Below are 17,160 nucleotides of genomic sequence, written 5' to 3'. Positions count from 1 at the left end.
AATTTTTTATATTTTTTTATCGTCTTCATGTGTTGATTGTAATAAAAACTACTTTAACAGACATAAAGATTCAAAATGAATAAAGACAAGAGATTAGATTGGATTCCCTAAAAAATGTAAAATTGCATAACAGCTGTTACTGATGGAATGAAAAGTTTCAATCTTGACAGCTCTCATCTCGTGTTTTCGTGTTACAGTTACCTAACCAAAGTGGATAGTGGATTAACTCCAGTAAAAGTAGCAGCGCGAGATGATAGAAATATATAGTTACAATCTATCTGCTATATCTAAATATGTGGTCTTAATACAGCTACTACTTTTCAAGGGCGGCATGCGGCAATCTACCTCAGGTCATTACATCAATCGTTTGCCCTTCGCCCCCATGAAATCAAACACATCTTGAGGCAATTCACTAGAAGAAGTGCTATCTAGCTACTCCAATCATGTCTAAAAACTCAAAATTCTTAAGCTATCCTTGCTTGATCGGAGACGACTTCATAGTAAAAACGAGAGAGCTTCCCGTCACTCTTGTTGGCTTTAGGCTTGTTTCCCATGCCGGCTTCCTGCAGCATTTTCACCACCCTTCGCATTGAGGGCCGGTCGATGGGAAGTGAGCTTGTGCACCGCAGACCGACATTGAGAACCTCGGAGATTTCATCCTTGTAACGTGAATCGAGCTTGGGGTCAATTACAAGATCCATGCCATTCTGGTCTACTAAGGTTGTGCAGACCCATTTGACCAAGTCTTTCTCTCCGAATTCTGGATCTATGGGGAGTCTGCCTGTTACCAGCTCTAATATGACCACCCCAAAACTGTAGATGTCGCTCTTTTCATTCACTCTAACAGTATATGCATATTCTGCACCAAGGCAAGTTCAAACTAATTCAATTACAGTAATGATTTGGAGCTTAAACGAGTAGATATAGCGAGCAAAAACAAGGCTTAAATCGACCAAACTGTAACAATCCAATAGACAGAAGTGAAATACCTGGTGCAATGTAACCACAGGAGCCTGCAATAACAGACATGGATTCAGTCCCCTTGTTAACTCCTTGAAACACCTTAGCAACCCCGAAATCCGCAACTCTAGCACCAAATTCTGCGTCTAACAGTATGTTGTTTGATTTTACATCCCGGTGAACTATCGGAGGAACACAATCGTGATGCAAATAAGATAAGCCCTCAGCTGCATCCAAAGCTATCTTATACCTTGTAGGCCAGTCCAACAAGCCTCCCTTGCTACTATGCAACAAATCCCCCAAGCTCCCATTTGGCATATATTCATAAACCAGAAGCTTGCAATCTCCAGCATTGCAACAACACCACAATCTCACAATGTTTTTGTGCCTGATGTTTCCCAAAGTTTCAACTTCTGCTTCAAATTCATCTTTGATGGAACTGCGACTTGTATCCTTTTTCTTGCTCTCTCCACTTAGTTTCTTCACTGCTACAGTCTCACCATTGCTAAGCACAGCTTTGTAGACTTTCCCAGAACCTCCACTTCCAATCACATTTTCTTCTTTAAGATAATCAAGGATCTCAAATTCACTGAAACCAATCTTATGGAAGGATCTCCACTTCGATGCAATAACAACTCTCTTTGCTTTCTTGAAATTCTGGTACTTGAAGTAGAACCAAACAACACCAACAACAAACACTATACCAGCAAGTATAAAAATCGACCGAAGAATCCACAAGTAACTCTGCTTCTTCGGATCACCCTCATGTGGACAAAGATCCTCCAAGTCACCACACAAACCTGGATTTCCCATAAAGCTACTCCGATACATCTCTTTAGCATAAAGTGGAGGGAGCGCCCCGGAGAGCATATTGTTCGACAAGTTCAACAAATTGAGCTTCAAATCGTCCAATTGTATCGGAATCTTCCCCGAGAAGTGATTCCCAGAAAGATCAAGATAATTAAGCACTTGCAAGCTCCCTATCTCATCTGGGATTGAACCAGATAACCTATTATTCGCCAAACGAAGCTCATTCAAGCTCTTCCAACCCTGAATTCCGGATGGAATCCCACCAGACAATCCATTGTCATCAAGCACAAGCGTACTCAAGTTACTCAAATTAACCAAACTCCCTGGAATTGGACCCGTAAACAAGTTATCACTAGCCGAAAACTCAATCAGCTTGTCTACAAAACCAATCTCCGCAGGTAAATTACCCGAAAACTGATTTTTTGAAATCTTCAAAACAGAGAGATTATAAGCAGAGGCAATCCTATTAGAAACTTTCCCAGAAAATGAATTACCTTCAAGCTCAAACAAGTAAACTCTCGGTAGACCCCAGAATTCCCCAGGAACAATGCCATTGAACCTATTATTCCTTAACCGAACCCGGCCTAAACTGTTGCATTTTCCCAGACTTTCTGGGATTTTTCCGGAAAATGAATTGTAAATCAAAATCAAGTCCTCCAACTCACCTTTTGCACACAAGCTCTCTGGTATCGCACCTGAGAATCCGTTGTATGAAACATCTAACCACTTCAATGGTGAGTTAAGCCCGAGCTGACTCGGTAACTCGCCAGTAAATTTATTGTTGAACAATTTGAGATCGTATAAATTCGGTGACTTTGCTATGCTCCCAGGCAAAGTCCCTTCAAATCTGTTCTCAAACAAGTGCAGCGACTCGAGCTCCAACTGAGTCAACTCATTCGGGATTGTCCCAGTTAACTCGTTCGTTGAGACATCAAATCTTCTTAGCAGGGTCAAGTTCGAAAAACCCAGAGGCAATTCGCCTGATAAAGTGTTATTATAAAGCTCAATTTGCTCAACGCTCTTCAGCCAAGTGAGTGAACTCGGTATCGAGCCAGTAAGTCGATTCAGTGACAAATCAAGATTAGTCAACCGAGATAGCTTGCCTAAACTCTCGGGAATCGAACCCACGAGATTACAACCAGCAAGCCAGAGCTCTTCCAGGTTAGTCAGGTTACTGAGCTGACTTGGCATCTGACCCGGGGCAAAGGGGTTATAACTCAGTAGAAGATACTGGAGTGTGGAAATGTTACCAAGCACACTGGGTACTGTCCCAGTTAGCAAGTTCCCAGCAAGTGAAATCCACTCCAGCTTCTGGAACTCCCCGAACTTCGCCGGAATACCGCCGGAAAAATTGTTCATCGCCAAATTGAGTTTCTTAAGGTTTTTTAACTCGGACAGTGACTCGGGAAGGGACCCCACCAGAAGATTTTCACTCAACTCAAGAACCTCAAGACTCTGACACGCGGCAATGTCAGAGGTGAGAGACGAGTTGATGGAATTGTTCAGCAGATTAACCGACGTCAGATTGGTCAGGCGGCAAAGGAAGTAAGGGAAGGGTCCCATGAGCCCCAAGTTAGAAAGATCGAGGGAGGTGACTCGTTGAGTCGACTCGTCGCAAGTAACACCATACCACCCGCACGGGGTGTCGTCCCTGTCGTTCCAAGAGGAGAGGGCGCGAGATGGATCGGAGAGACCGAGCTTGACTTGCTGGAGAAACAGGCCATCCTGATTCAGCGAGTTGGACGTGAAGAGTAGAGAGAGAAAGAGAAGGGAAAGGTGAAAAAACATGTTTTTTAGAGGAAGAAAGAGAGGGAAAGTGGTGGGAAGTGTTTGAGTGTTTGGTTTTTCTGGGATAAGGGTTTTGAAGGGTACAAAAGTGGGGGCCAGTTACAATAGTCTTGGAAAATTTTGGGGGGTGAGGGTAGATAAAAAAGACATGGGATTTGCAGTTCAAAGATGGTGGAAACTCTGGAGAGTCAATGGGAGTCAGTACAGAGTTGATAAAGAAACAATCTTGGAAGTTTCTATGCTTAGATTTTGGGAGTTTAATCAGAAGTTGGGTTCGGTTCATTAGGTTTGTAGTTAACCAAGAAACTTTATACATCACATGGCCAAATAGTGCTGCATAATCCTATCGTGGGTGTTATCCAGTGTGTTGCTGTAGCCATAGTTGTTTTTAAAAAAATAATTATTTATAATAATATTTATTTTATTTTTAAATTTTATTTTTCACTCTAGTGTATAAAAATAATATATAAACATTAAAAAAATAATTTAAAACAAGAAAAAAATAATTTTTTTATAAAAAACATGTTGAACCACGGCTATAAACAAGCATTATATACCGACTAAAGCGTTTTAAGAACCCATGAAAAGTAATTTTTTAAAAAATAATTTTATAGTAAAAAGTGAGTTCATGAAGAATAAGTTATTTTCTAATATTTTATGGTGCCATAAAAAATGAATTGCAAAATATTTTTTAATATTTGGTCATGTCATAAAAAATAAGTTGAAAAAATATATTTTTAATTTTAAAAAGAAATTATTAAGAGAATAAAGATCAAATATAACATATTAAAAGGTTGAAGAGAAATGAAATTGAAAAAATATAGAATTTCATAAATTATTAAAAATAAAATAAATAGCAATTAAAATAAATAGATCAAATCCGACAGATAAAAAAGATGAAATATTATAAATTAAAAAATAATTCATAAATTATTTCAAATAAAATAAATAGCAATAAAAAAATATGGATCAAATTTTATAAATAAAAAATCACAATGATAAAAAAATAACAATTAAAAAAATGATGATCAAAGTTGATATAAAAATCAAATTAAATCAAATTTTAAGGGATAAAATTAATTAAAAAATATTAAAAATAAAATATATAGCAATCAAAAGATTGAATACCAAAGTTGATATAATCAATAAATAAAAAGATATTTTTAAATCTTTTACAACTTTTAGAAAGTGTTTTTTGTTCAAAATAAAATTAAAATACTTTTGTGAAAACCAAACTAAATTTTTTTCTTGACAGAAAAATATTTTTCATTAACTAACTTTTTTAATAGTAAACAAACATATAAAAGTTTAAAAAATAATTTTTAAAAAACTATTTTCTATGAAATAAACAAAATCTTAGAAAAATTACTTTAGATAAAAATCATAATAGATAGATTATATTTGGAGATTAATCTAAAAAAATAATTTGGATCATTAGATTAACCATTGTGTCATCAAAACAATCAAAGTCAATTATTTGTATTAGAACCCATCACCTAAAAAGTTATGAGTTGTTTGTATTAAAACAATATTAGCCTAACATGTAACATAAAGAAGGGAATGAGTTTAAAAACATAATTTAATATTCATTATCCTATGGACTCATCGACTCAACCTCGACACTCGCATTTTAAAAATGAATAGAGTGTTTGGTAATGTGTTTAAAAAGCATTTTTTAAAAAGTTTAATTTTTTTTGGTTTGAATTAATATATTTTTAATATTTTCAATTCATTTTAATATATTTATTTCAAAAATAATTTTTAAAAAATAAAAAAATATTATTAATATATTTTTCTGAGTAAAAATTACTTTAAAAATAATTATAACCCCACACACACACCAAAACCTGACAAGTACTTCATTACAAATCCAGAATATAAAAGCAATTTATTTTAGGTATAATATTTTAGGATAATGAGTTTTTCCTATGCTATGTATAACTAGCCCTAACATAGGAATATCTGAAGGCGTAGGAATTGCTGCTAGCTATCCTGTAATTGGTTTATCCAAGAATAGAAGTCTTTTGAGCACGTTTGGTGCTGGAAAAAGAATATTCAAACGCAGACCAAGATGCTGTACAAGCAAGCCAAACAAAATCCAAGACGAACATGAGAGATCACATCAATTTGGAATCTCTCCTGGGCTTGAAGGTGGGTGTGTATAGTGCCCCATTTTAACATGTAGAAAAGACATTTCTTGGGATAAAAACTCCCCTTTTTGCTGTAAATTATGGCAGCCCCGCCGAAGAGTCAGTGTGAACGAGAGAAAACAACGAAAAGCTTGCATGCCTTTTTATGTGTTCCTTGGAAAGTGAGGTCGAAGACACTGTGATGTTTGAACGTTGGAAAAAAAGGGTTTTTTTAACAATGATTGACGACACTGTTTTTGTCCTGGTCTCATGTGTAATGAAATAATGCAGCTGGCTGTTGAGGTAACCGGGATCATAAATTTTAGGGTAATTATATATTTATTAATTTCAAAAGTTATATATTTAGTTGAATTGCGTGTAAATTGATGGGAATAATAATAATAATGCGACACAAATCTTAAAAAAATAATTATTTTTATATATTTTAAAACAATATATATTTTTGAAAAGTATTTCATGCTACAATATCAAATAGACACTCCAAATTAAATGCAATTCCAAATACATGTTTTATAATGCGACACAAAACATTTATTCATTTAAAAAATATTAATTTAATGAATTTTTAAATGTTTCTTAAAGGTTTATAAAAATAATCCAAAAATATATATTTAAAAATACATAGATTTAATGATTTTTTAAAATAAGAAACATTTTAAAAAACACATGAAAGGTAATTCCAAATGATGTCTAAATAGAATCGAGCATGCAAAGTTATGATTGTGTACACATGAATGCATGTTAATGGATATTTACAAATTAAGAACTAAATTAATATTTGATGAACATTAAGGCCCGTTTGTCTAGACTTTTCAGCCTACTTCTTCCATTGCAGAAAAAAGAAAGGTTTTAAAAGGTTATCCAAACGAATTCTAAGAATTATCGAAGCTAGCCAGCTATTCATGATTTTAATATTGACAAGCCCATTATGCAGCGACAAGTTGTTCTAAAGTTGTTGCTCCAATCGCCAACCAACACGCAAAATTGGATTGCCTTCCCAGCAAAGAAAGGAAAATCTTTGCATGGATTGATCTTAGGGCATCGTACACCACAGAATTTTCACTCTTATGTCTTGTTTGTTCAATGAAATGTGATTTTTTAGAAGGTTTTTTTTAGAATTTTTTATGTTGATTTGTTATTAAAAAAAATTAGTTAAGAGAAAATATTTTCTAATCAAATAAAAATTTAGCTTGGGTTTTAGAAAAGTATTTTTTTTATTTTGATCGGAAAACACCTTTTAGAAGTTGTGAAAAAATTAAAAATATCATGTTATCTGCTGATCATATCGAATTTGGTTTTCAAATTTTTGATGGCTATATGTTTAGTTTTAATTCTTTTATTTTCTTCAATTTTATCCCTTAAAAATTGATTTAATTTAATTTTTATACCAACTTTAGTCCTCTTTTTTATGATTGTTATTTGCTTTTCTCTTTTTATTTTTTAATTAAAAATTTTTATCTATCAGATTTGGTTTTTATTCTTTTAAAATGTTGTTTATTTTATTTGAGATAATTTATGAAATTGTATTTTTTTTAATTTCATCATTTTTCAACTTTTTTTATCTATTAGATTTGATCTTTATTATTTTGATTGTTATTTATTTTATTCGAGATAATTTATGAAATTAGATTTATTTATTTTTTTATAATTTCATTCTCATTCAACTTTTAAATTGTAAGATTTGTTCTTCATTATTTTAATAAACTTGAAAAAAATAAAACATTAATAAGTTATTTTTCAACTCATTTTCTATGACATAGCCAAATACTGAAAAATATTTTTCAATTTATTTTTCATGATACTATCAAATATAAAAAAACAATTCATTTTCAGAAATTTATTTTAAAAAAAAATCATTTTTCAAAAGAAAAAACTATTTTCTAACAGATAAATGAGATTTTAGAAGTTGTTGTCTCTTTTAAAGCATTACTTTTACCGGATATCGTTTCAAGTGGTAAGCAACTTTATTTCCAATAATTAGTTCTCGTGTTATCGTCTCGAATTTAATTAATAGTTTGCAATAATAAAAGGTAAATATTAATTTCACAAGTTTTTATCTCAGTTTTTAGTTGTTCTTATAGATTATTTGTCTAAAATCATATCTAAAAACTTACTTTAAACCATAGATACTTGCTCGAACATAATCATAAAACCTAGCTTGGGTCTATTTAGGGTAAGGTTTGGGTTATGAATTTAAAGAGTTAATTTAAATTAAAAAAAATAAAAATAATTAAATAACAATGTTTTGATCAGGATTTTTTCAAAAAAAAATTAATAGGTTGAGAGATGGGTTTTGCCCTTAGTCGAGCCGGGTTTTTGATAGAATCACTCTTCCTTCAACATGTGTTGATCTAAATCCTAAATATATTGGTTCTAGATTCATCGTGTTGAAGAATAACTTAATCATCAAAGTAGAAAAAAAAAGTAAAGGAAAAAAGAAAGAAAGTTGTCAATGATTTGGATTTCTTAATTGTAGAGTGTACAGGGATATATGATGCAGTAGTTGATTCCTAGCAAAGCTGGATGGGTTAGTGGGAGTAATTAGCAAAAAGGAGGAGTGTGATAATTGATTATACGGACAATATATGAACTCGAACATGTGAATTCGGCAGATCTGCTTCGAAAAAGAATGGCTGAAATTGTTGAAAATTATGCTCCTCCTCCATGAATATAATCTTTTATTACAAAGAAGATCAAACCTTTTTTTTCCTTTTTCGTAGACTAATTATTTTTGCTGTACCGTAAGCCAGTCATGATGTCAAATGCCGGTCTCCCTCTTCTCCTCTTTTTGACCGGTGATGCTCCCAAATGGCATGTAAAAGCATCGGTATAAATAATTTATCGAAACATAACATAAGCTAAATTTTAATTTAATTTAGTTTGAAAATTAATCTAAGTCAGATACAATCTATATGGTTGATTGAATTAAATACAAGTATGACTTAAGTAACTAGATTAGTTTTGATAATTAATTTTTTATTTAAAATAACATGGTTTTAAACTTTTAAAAAGCAATTATCCATCATGAATTTATTTTATTTATAAAATTATTTTAAGTTAACCCGAATTCACGGTAGAGGCTCGTAACCTTATCTGGAGCAAGTTGTGATATCAAACCGATTCTTTCTTCTAGAATGGAAAAGAAAACGATTATATCTCTGTTTAGACATTTGGAAATTAATGACCATGCTTGAAAGTGTATAACATCTCCTGAAGGTGGGAATTTGGTACCGGGGGTGTTTGAAAACGCTGATTAACCTGTGTTTTTAAAAAATTTAATTTTTTTTGTTAAAAATTAATTTTTTTATATATTATAGATATCATTTTGGTAAAAATTAATTTTGTTAAGAATTTGGTATTAGGTAGTGTTTGAAAACGCAGATCAATTTATGTTTTTAAAAAAATTAAATTTTTTTTGTAGATTATAGATATTATTTTGTTAAAAATTAATGATTAATTTGATATATTGATTTAAAAAAATAAAAAAATTATTTTAATAATTTTAATTTAAAAAACATTTTAAAAAATAATTACAACTCCAACTCCAACTCATAGACAGAACTAAAGCAACTTAAAGTCTGAAACATGACATGATGATGCTCAGCAACATGGGTCTCATAGTGCTATAAAATATGTATCGATCAATCTTCATTATATATTAAATTTTGATTTACACAATAACTAAATCATATTATTTCTGGTTTATCCAACATCGAATTTAAAAGAAAATAGAGAAATATTTATGTTTGGTTGTGGTAGAGGAACCAAGTTTTCTTTGTATGAAAGGTGAATTGCTTTCTCAAGAAAAAAGATGAGGAATTGTATTCCTGATAAGGATTACAAGCTCAAGAATGTTTCGTTTCTAGGGAAAAAATGCAAGAATTCGAATACCTAGAAATCTTCTACAATACTCTTTCTTTCCCTTCTACTCCAATTTGATCATAAAGGTTATTGATTGGATCTAAGATGGCATCTTTGATCTCTCTCTTCTTTTAATTCCTCCCATTGAAAATAAATAAAAATGTTTTATGTGTTTTTGTGTTGGAATTCTAGACGATGAAGTTATGATGATGTGTTAGTGCAGGGCATCACGCAATCCACCATACTAAGAGTATAAAATTAAAGTTTTTAATGCGGTACATTACATTAATAAATATGATTTTTTTATTATTATTAATGTGAGTAGTTGGGTCAGCTTGTATATACTTCGACTAATCTCACGGGTCTTGAAGTTAACGGCCATATAAATTTTCAATGGCTTCAAGGTTTGTGAGACTCGAACTTGTGATCTTTATAGAACAAATTCAGAACCTGACCAATTAAACTACACCCCTCAAAATTTAATAAATAAGATTTTAAAAACAAGTGAGCTACATTAACATTCATTAATTTTAATCATAAAGTTTTTAAAATTACAAAATATCAGCTGTAATTTAAAGCTTTTTACATGGAAATACATATTTTACCCCCTCAAAAAATTATTAATCATTTATGAACCATTATTATTTGTTTACTTTATTTCAGAAGTACCAGTAAAAAAAAAAAAAATTCCCCCTTGTATTTAGATAAACACCACTAAAAGCTCTCTTTATGCGAAAATCCCCCTTGTATTTTTAGGAATCTGAGAAAGTTAATGCAGCAGCCATTTTAACGAATATCTCCTAGCACTCAAAGATCCCTTTCCCTTCCTTTCATGGTCACACTTCTCTCCATAGTTGTTGTGCCGGTTCAAAGATTGATACAAAAAAAAAAAGCCAAGATTAGATTAATCTGTATCAATTATTCTAATTAAAATTACATTTGTTTTGATTTTTAAAATTTTTTAGAGTTCATTGCACTGAGTTTGAATTAAATTTAATTAAAAAATTAGTTTAATCAACCAAGTTTCATCAAATTAATATTGTTACAAATCCAACCAATGGTTCAATTTAAGAATTTGAAAACAAGAGGTTTGCTTTTCTTATGATATCAGGTTCGAGCCCTGTAGTTGCTAATATGATGGTCATTGGAAATTTACATGATCATTAACTTTAAAGCCCGTGAAATTAATCGAGACACGCGCAAACTGATCCGGATATATATATATTGTTACCAATCCAACTCCAAGCTCAATATAAATCAAACTCTAGATTAGGGGATTTTAGGATCTACATGCTGAAGTATACCGAATTTAATATTCTTTCTCTGCCTTAATTTAAAGCTTCATTAAATGCCATAACAGATGGGCAATAGATTAGTTGACAGTGTAGCATATATTTATCAATGTCTAACATGGGGTGGCTCACTCCATCGTGCCGGCGAAGAAACGCTGATTGAAATATTATTGACTCATTGCATCGATTTGGAAAACGAAAACTCAAAATCGATGAAGACATTACTCCTCCATTGCCACGAGCACCATCCATCACTAGAGATTCAATGATCGGCTCCACTTCCTATATTGTATAGTATTTTAGCTTTACTTTTGAAATAAAAGCTCAAATTAATAAGTAGGTTAATTCTCTTTACATTATGCTATAACTTTCGGTTGAGAAAGCTAATATAATAATATTAATGGATATAAAGAGTTTAGGTTATTATATTATCAATTTTAGTTTTAAATTTAAATTATTTATTAAATGAAAATTACTTAATTTTAATGTATTTTAAAATTGACATAATGATATTTTGAATAATTAAAATAATTAACTTTTCTATAATTAAAATAACAATAATAACAACAAAAAATTCAATCCTTTAATTTTTTATTCATAAAAATATATTATAATAGCGATTTTTTTCAAAGTAATTTTTACATGGAAATATATCGAAATGATATATAATTTTTATTTTTTAAAATTTATTTTTTATATCAGTACATCAAGATGATCAGAAAATATAAAAAAAAATAAAAAAAAATTAACTATTTCACCGACAGCAAATCGTCATTAATACAAAATACAAATGCAAGTGTGGAAACCAAGAGAGAAAAATATATTCGAGGCCCTTCCATTAAATAAAGGAAGATGTCAAAATCAACCAGAAAGCAACAAGCAAGAATTGGGTTATAGTATTTGGCACCGAAGGGTCACATTTCTGTGGTTTTATTTATCACTAATGAAGATTAACCAGGACCTGAGTGGTGGATGCATGCCTCCAATTTCTTCACCTCAATTATTTTGCCTCGGACGAAGGGCCCCGACTCTCTGTGTTTTTTTCCCCAATTGACTCGGATAATACTGCCGTTGATTTATTTATTAAGGAAATATAGAGACGCTAAGCACTTGCCACATTAACATCATGCATTGTCTTTTCTTACTGCAATAAAAAGTGCGATCCCTTCACAATATATCATTTTCAGTGACCATCTCAATCGTGTGCAGGTTAAGAAAAATCTTCTACTTGATTTTTCGTAGCTTGCAATCTTGCTAAGCATGTGATAACAAGCTGCTATTATAGAATTCCTCTTTGATCCAAGGTGTTTTTGTAGTATTTGCATCGCCCTCCCATGTCAACCTCATGCATATGTTAACAGATCTAATTGATTTTTTGGACGTTGTTGCCAAAGTTTAAATCCAAAAATACAGTAAACATTCTTAATCATCATACTAACCTCTTAAAGTTAGCATTTTTTTTCCCTCGAGATCGAACTAGATATAATAACACGAGAAATATCAAATATAGTTGCAAATCTAGTCCAGATATTGGCTTGAAAAGAAACCTAGTTCATTAGATCATCGCGTGTGAATTTCACCGAGTTTATCAGGCCATTTATCATGCTAGAGCTCTTTTCGACTAGCCCAGATCGAGCTCCGATTCAAGCTATTTCCATGCAAACCTATCATGGAAGTATACCAGGAGAAGTATAGGACACCAATCGACAGCTACAAGTGATAGAATTGCTGTTTGGACAAGATGAAGCCCGTTATTGAGGATACCAATTAGCAGAAGACTCGCTACATAACACAGGCCTGATTTACTGAGAACTGGGTAGAAAAGCCCATGAAAAACAATGTTAATATGAAGATACCATGCCAGCAGCCTTGTAGTGATTCTAGTCAAATACGAGTACATAATTAGTGAGAGCTGGACAAAGAAGACCAGACACGAGGAGGAATGGGCCTATATGCCTATATGAGTTTCAACAAATGTCCCCAAGATTCTCAAGTATTGTGACAGCAGGAAGGATTCTGTGGTGGTGTCTGGTGAGTTCTTTTTTCTGTGTGGGTAGATGCTGGTGAGTTGCTCTTTGAATTTAGTTATTTTTCCAATCCAATAGTTGAACTGTCATGTCATTTGAGTTTGACTTGATCTACTTTAAAGTGTTTAAAATATGTTTGATATTACGATATATGGTAGTTTTTATTTGAAAAATATCAAAATAAATTTTTTAAATTATAATATCAACATATCAAAACTATAAAAATATTAAATAAAAATTAAGTAACAAAAAAAATAATCTTGAAGAGTATAACTCAATTATTCAAACTCTAGATTTGCTCCCTGAAAGTCACCAATTCGAGTCTCACAAACCTCAGGATCACTAGAGGCTTACATGGTTGTTAATTTTAGGACATGCGGAATTAATCGAAATACACACAAACTGGTTTAGACATTCACATTAATAAAAAGAAAATATAAATAAAAAAATCACTTTCTATTGAAAATTTCACCTGTGTTTTTTGAACAAAACAGGCAAGAAAATGAAGAAATAATAAAGGACAATTTGTTGTGCCACCACATTTAAGATAAAACCCTATTTCGAACCTAAGACCATGACTCGGAATTAGTTAAAGAAGAAAAAATGTGGGTTGAAAAGGGCAAATCATGCCCCCCATTTCGTGTAATCCTGAATCCTTACAAGTCTTTCTTTGAATTGGAATTGATTGTTGCCCAGCAACCAGTCCCGTTGCTATTAAAGAAAGAGTGGACTTCCGATCTAAAGCATTTCAAACTTCTTCCTTTTTATAATTGTTTAAATATATTTTTTTTTATATCATTTATCTACTCGTTAGATTTTAAACAAATCACTCGCCAACTTGAATGTTTTATTTTTTGGATACAAATTGCATACAATAAGAAATAGATTAGTGGGACTTGTTAGTGAGTGTTTAGCTAAGTGTTGAAATCATATTTTATCACTGAAAAACATTAAATGATCATAAATTAATGTTTTTCTAGTGATATAATGTATAATATTTTTATTTATTTTTATATTGGTATATTAAAATCATCAAAAAATATCTAAAAACACTAATATAATACTTTTAAAATGAAAATTAATTTTAAAAAATAAAAATTACTATAATATCAAACAAGTATTCAATTGAAAGAGAATCAATCTATTGCAAAACCAAGCGATACTGTGATAAAATAGTAGATTCCACCAAACTAAATTATTGAGGAGAATATAACACCATGATTTTGGTCATCTGTGGTTCAAATCTTCCATGGTGCTATTAAATAAACTTTGACTGTGGAGAAAAGGAGAAATTAAAGAAACTTTGACAATATTGGCCGTCGCTTCTTTTGCATTCCAAATTTTTTTCAATATCCCTAGCCTATGCCAAAAAATCAGAAAAAAATACTAAAGGACAACCACAACTTCATGGCTCCAAAGTAGGCACAGAAGAGCGTGTTTGGCAGTGTGGTTGCGGGTGCTTTTCAAATAACTTTTCGTGCTAAAATGCATGCCAACGATGTTTTTTCATTTTTTAAAAATCATTTTTGACATCAGCACATCAAAACGATTCAAAACGTATAAATCATATTAAATTTTAACAAAAAAAAAATTTAAATTTTTTTGAATTCCAACCGCAATCGCGTTCCCAAATAGACTCAGTTTCATGGTTAGCCATGGACTTGGTCAAGGGCTTGAGGCACTTCTACATAGTAAAACTTGTCCCGGTCAACATCATAAATTTCATATAAAAAAAGTTATGATTTTTAAATACAATAAAAAAGAAAAAAGAAAAAAATTTACACCATAATAATTTTAGAAAGTAAATTGAAGATATTATTGCTAACTGTTTACCATGGACTTGGTTGACAACCCTATAATCTTGACCGGGTCTAAGAAAAATCGATTTTAAATTTATTTGTTGATATGATAGGACAACATGTAATTTAATCGGTTTAAGTAAATTTATTAATTTATTAATATTTTTTTATCTTAAAACTAGGTTGTTTTAACTTTTTAAATATTTCTTATGGATTAACTACCTCAATTAAGCTTTCACCAAGTCAATCATAGATTGAATTTAAATAATTATGTTATTGCTTCAATCTAAGTATATTAAGTGTTTAATATTATAATATATGATAGTTTTTTTAAAATATTTTTTGTTTTAAAATATATATAAATATTTTTTTTAAAATATTTTTATTTAAAATATATAAATATCTTTAATTAAAACAATTAAAGAGCATAAACAAATTCATTTGAGATAATATTTGATATTATAGTGATGGTTATTTTTAAAATATTTTTTATTTAAAAATATATCAAAATAATATATTTTTTATTTTTTAAATTTAATTTTAATATTAATACATTAAAACATTCTAGAAATATAAAAAATTAATTTTAAATAAATAATAAATAATTTTTTGCCGCTTAACTTTTAGGCCGCGTTCCCGTAAGCTACCTTACTCAGCCCAAATAGATGTCTATTTAAAGAGAGAAACTAATAGTAAGAAAAAGGAATAAATACGATGTGGGCCCCAATATTCAATTTTATACAATGAAGGTGGGCCCATATCAAGAAAAAAAGTGCACTAGGCCACTCGTTTCTTCAGCCGCGTTAAATGCAATCTCTTAAAAATTGCATGAGAAAGTATAAATTATCCATTAGTCAAGGAGCACTAGCAAGGATTACATTCCAAACTGAGTTCTCAATTTCGACTTTCATCTAGTTGCTTCTGGATACCTCACCCTAAAAAAAAAAAAAATTATATACAAAAGTTTTTTTAAAATATTTTTATAGTTAAAAAATTTTAAATAAAAATGTAATCCCACATAGTAAATATTTTTTACTATTTTAAAATATTTTAAGATCAAATAAATCAAGTACTTTATGTTTTAATAAATGAAAATAAAGTTGTACATGATAACTAAAAATAAAACTGAAAAAATTAAGAGACAAGTGTAGATTAGGATATTTAATATCGCAAGATAAGACATTTACCTGGTTATATTTGTTTATTAAAACAATTTATTTATTCAATCAAACGATAATATAAATAGACATATAAATTAAATTAATTAAATAAAATAAAAGGATAAAAAATTATATAATGACACCCATTTTATTAGGGCCCACATAGGCTCGCACGACTTGACTCTTTTTTTTGTTTTCATATCCAGGGCGGAAGACATGTTATCTTCTCCGATTTATTTTGAAAACAAATAGTCAAATGATGCGTCGTTAGTCAAATGATGCGTCGTATATATTGCCCAATTTCCTGTCACTATGGTGACCAGAAAAACAAGATCAATGGTTTTTTTTAATCTAAAAATCAAATTTCAACTAATTTTTTACCCTAAACACTTATAAAAACACTATACTCAACTTGATAAACTTATTCACGGCCTCAAAAAAATCCAAAAAACCATCCTAAAACCTTGAATCAACTTGAAATAAAAAATCTTATCAAGATCGGATCTATTTTTCTTGGCAATCTCAAGGTAAGAAAAAACCCTAATGTGAGCTCCCCTTGTTAAAAGAAATAATCTGACGTCCATTTCAACCATTTTGGTGGTCAGAATCATTGCGAACAAAAACTTTCCCTCTCCAACGCTAGATTTATACGACTTTCTCTCACTTCTTTTATAGTAAGGCCTAGAAATAAAAAAAATAAAATTTTGGATCAAAATTAATTTTTCCTTTTCATTTGGAAACTGAAAGGAATCAATATTTATAATTTGTAAAGTATAAGGACCGTAATAAACATATTGCCCAAACTTTAGAAGTTACTCATTCCCTACATGTTTTTGTTTTATCTTGGTCCTCATCTTTCAATCCCACCTTCCCCCAACAAATTGGCTTATAGTTTGGTCCAACAAGGGTCAAATGAAAAAATAAAAAAAAGGCGTTGTGAATAGCCGGTTCACAATGCTATGTGAGGTGATACACAATGTATTTTGCACAATAAATTATCCACATGTTTTAGTTTTTTTAGTTAACTGACTCTTTAAAAATATAATATGTTCAAACTGATCATCTATACTAGTCTTGAAAGTTGTTTGTCTTGTGTTTTAAAGCGTTTCAAAAGTGTATTTGACATGAAAAACTGTTTAATTAACTTGTTTTACTGTAAGTTTGCATTTTGATCGAAACTAGTTTTTTTTTTTTTTTTCCGCAAACGATTAGAGTGCATCGTTTACATTGATTTCATATTTCTGTATATTTTGAACGTTATTAGAAGCATCATCAATGAATGTGAATTCATATGTCTAAGTTTAAATGATCGT

General features: G+C 30.8%; 1 protein-coding gene across 1 annotated transcript; it reads right to left on the bottom strand.

Annotated features, from left to right (window-relative positions):
• Positions 1 to 202: 202 nt before the first annotated feature.
• LOC133673193 (receptor-like protein kinase HSL1) lies at positions 203 to 3,836 on the bottom strand. Its single transcript, XM_062093896.1, has 2 exons — positions 990 to 3,836; positions 203 to 859 (listed from the first exon to the last, which is right to left on the bottom strand). Exons 1-2 carry the CDS (start codon positions 3,556 to 3,558, stop codon positions 465 to 467), a joined length of 2,964 nt encoding a protein of 987 aa, XP_061949880.1. The 5' UTR covers positions 3,559 to 3,836; the 3' UTR covers positions 203 to 464.
• Between the last annotated feature and the right edge of the window lie 13,324 nt (positions 3,837 to 17,160).

Source organism: Populus nigra, chromosome 14 (genome assembly GCF_951802175.1).
Source record: "Populus nigra chromosome 14, ddPopNigr1.1, whole genome shotgun sequence".
Taxonomy (NCBI): Eukaryota; Viridiplantae; Streptophyta; class Magnoliopsida; order Malpighiales; family Salicaceae; genus Populus; species Populus nigra.
This window is presented reverse-complemented; position numbering and strand designations above follow the sequence as displayed.

What these genes read in the sequence shown, in the direction of transcription:
- LOC133673193 (XM_062093896.1), bottom strand. Translation starts at nt 3,558, where the DNA reads ATGTTTTTTCACCTTTCCCTTCTCTTTCTCTCTCTACTCTTCACGTCC. An exon ending in CTGTGGTTACATTGCACCAG is followed by an intron (nt 860 to 989) that starts GTATTTCACTTC and finishes GCCTTGGTGCAG; the next exon opens with AATATGCATATACTGTTAGA.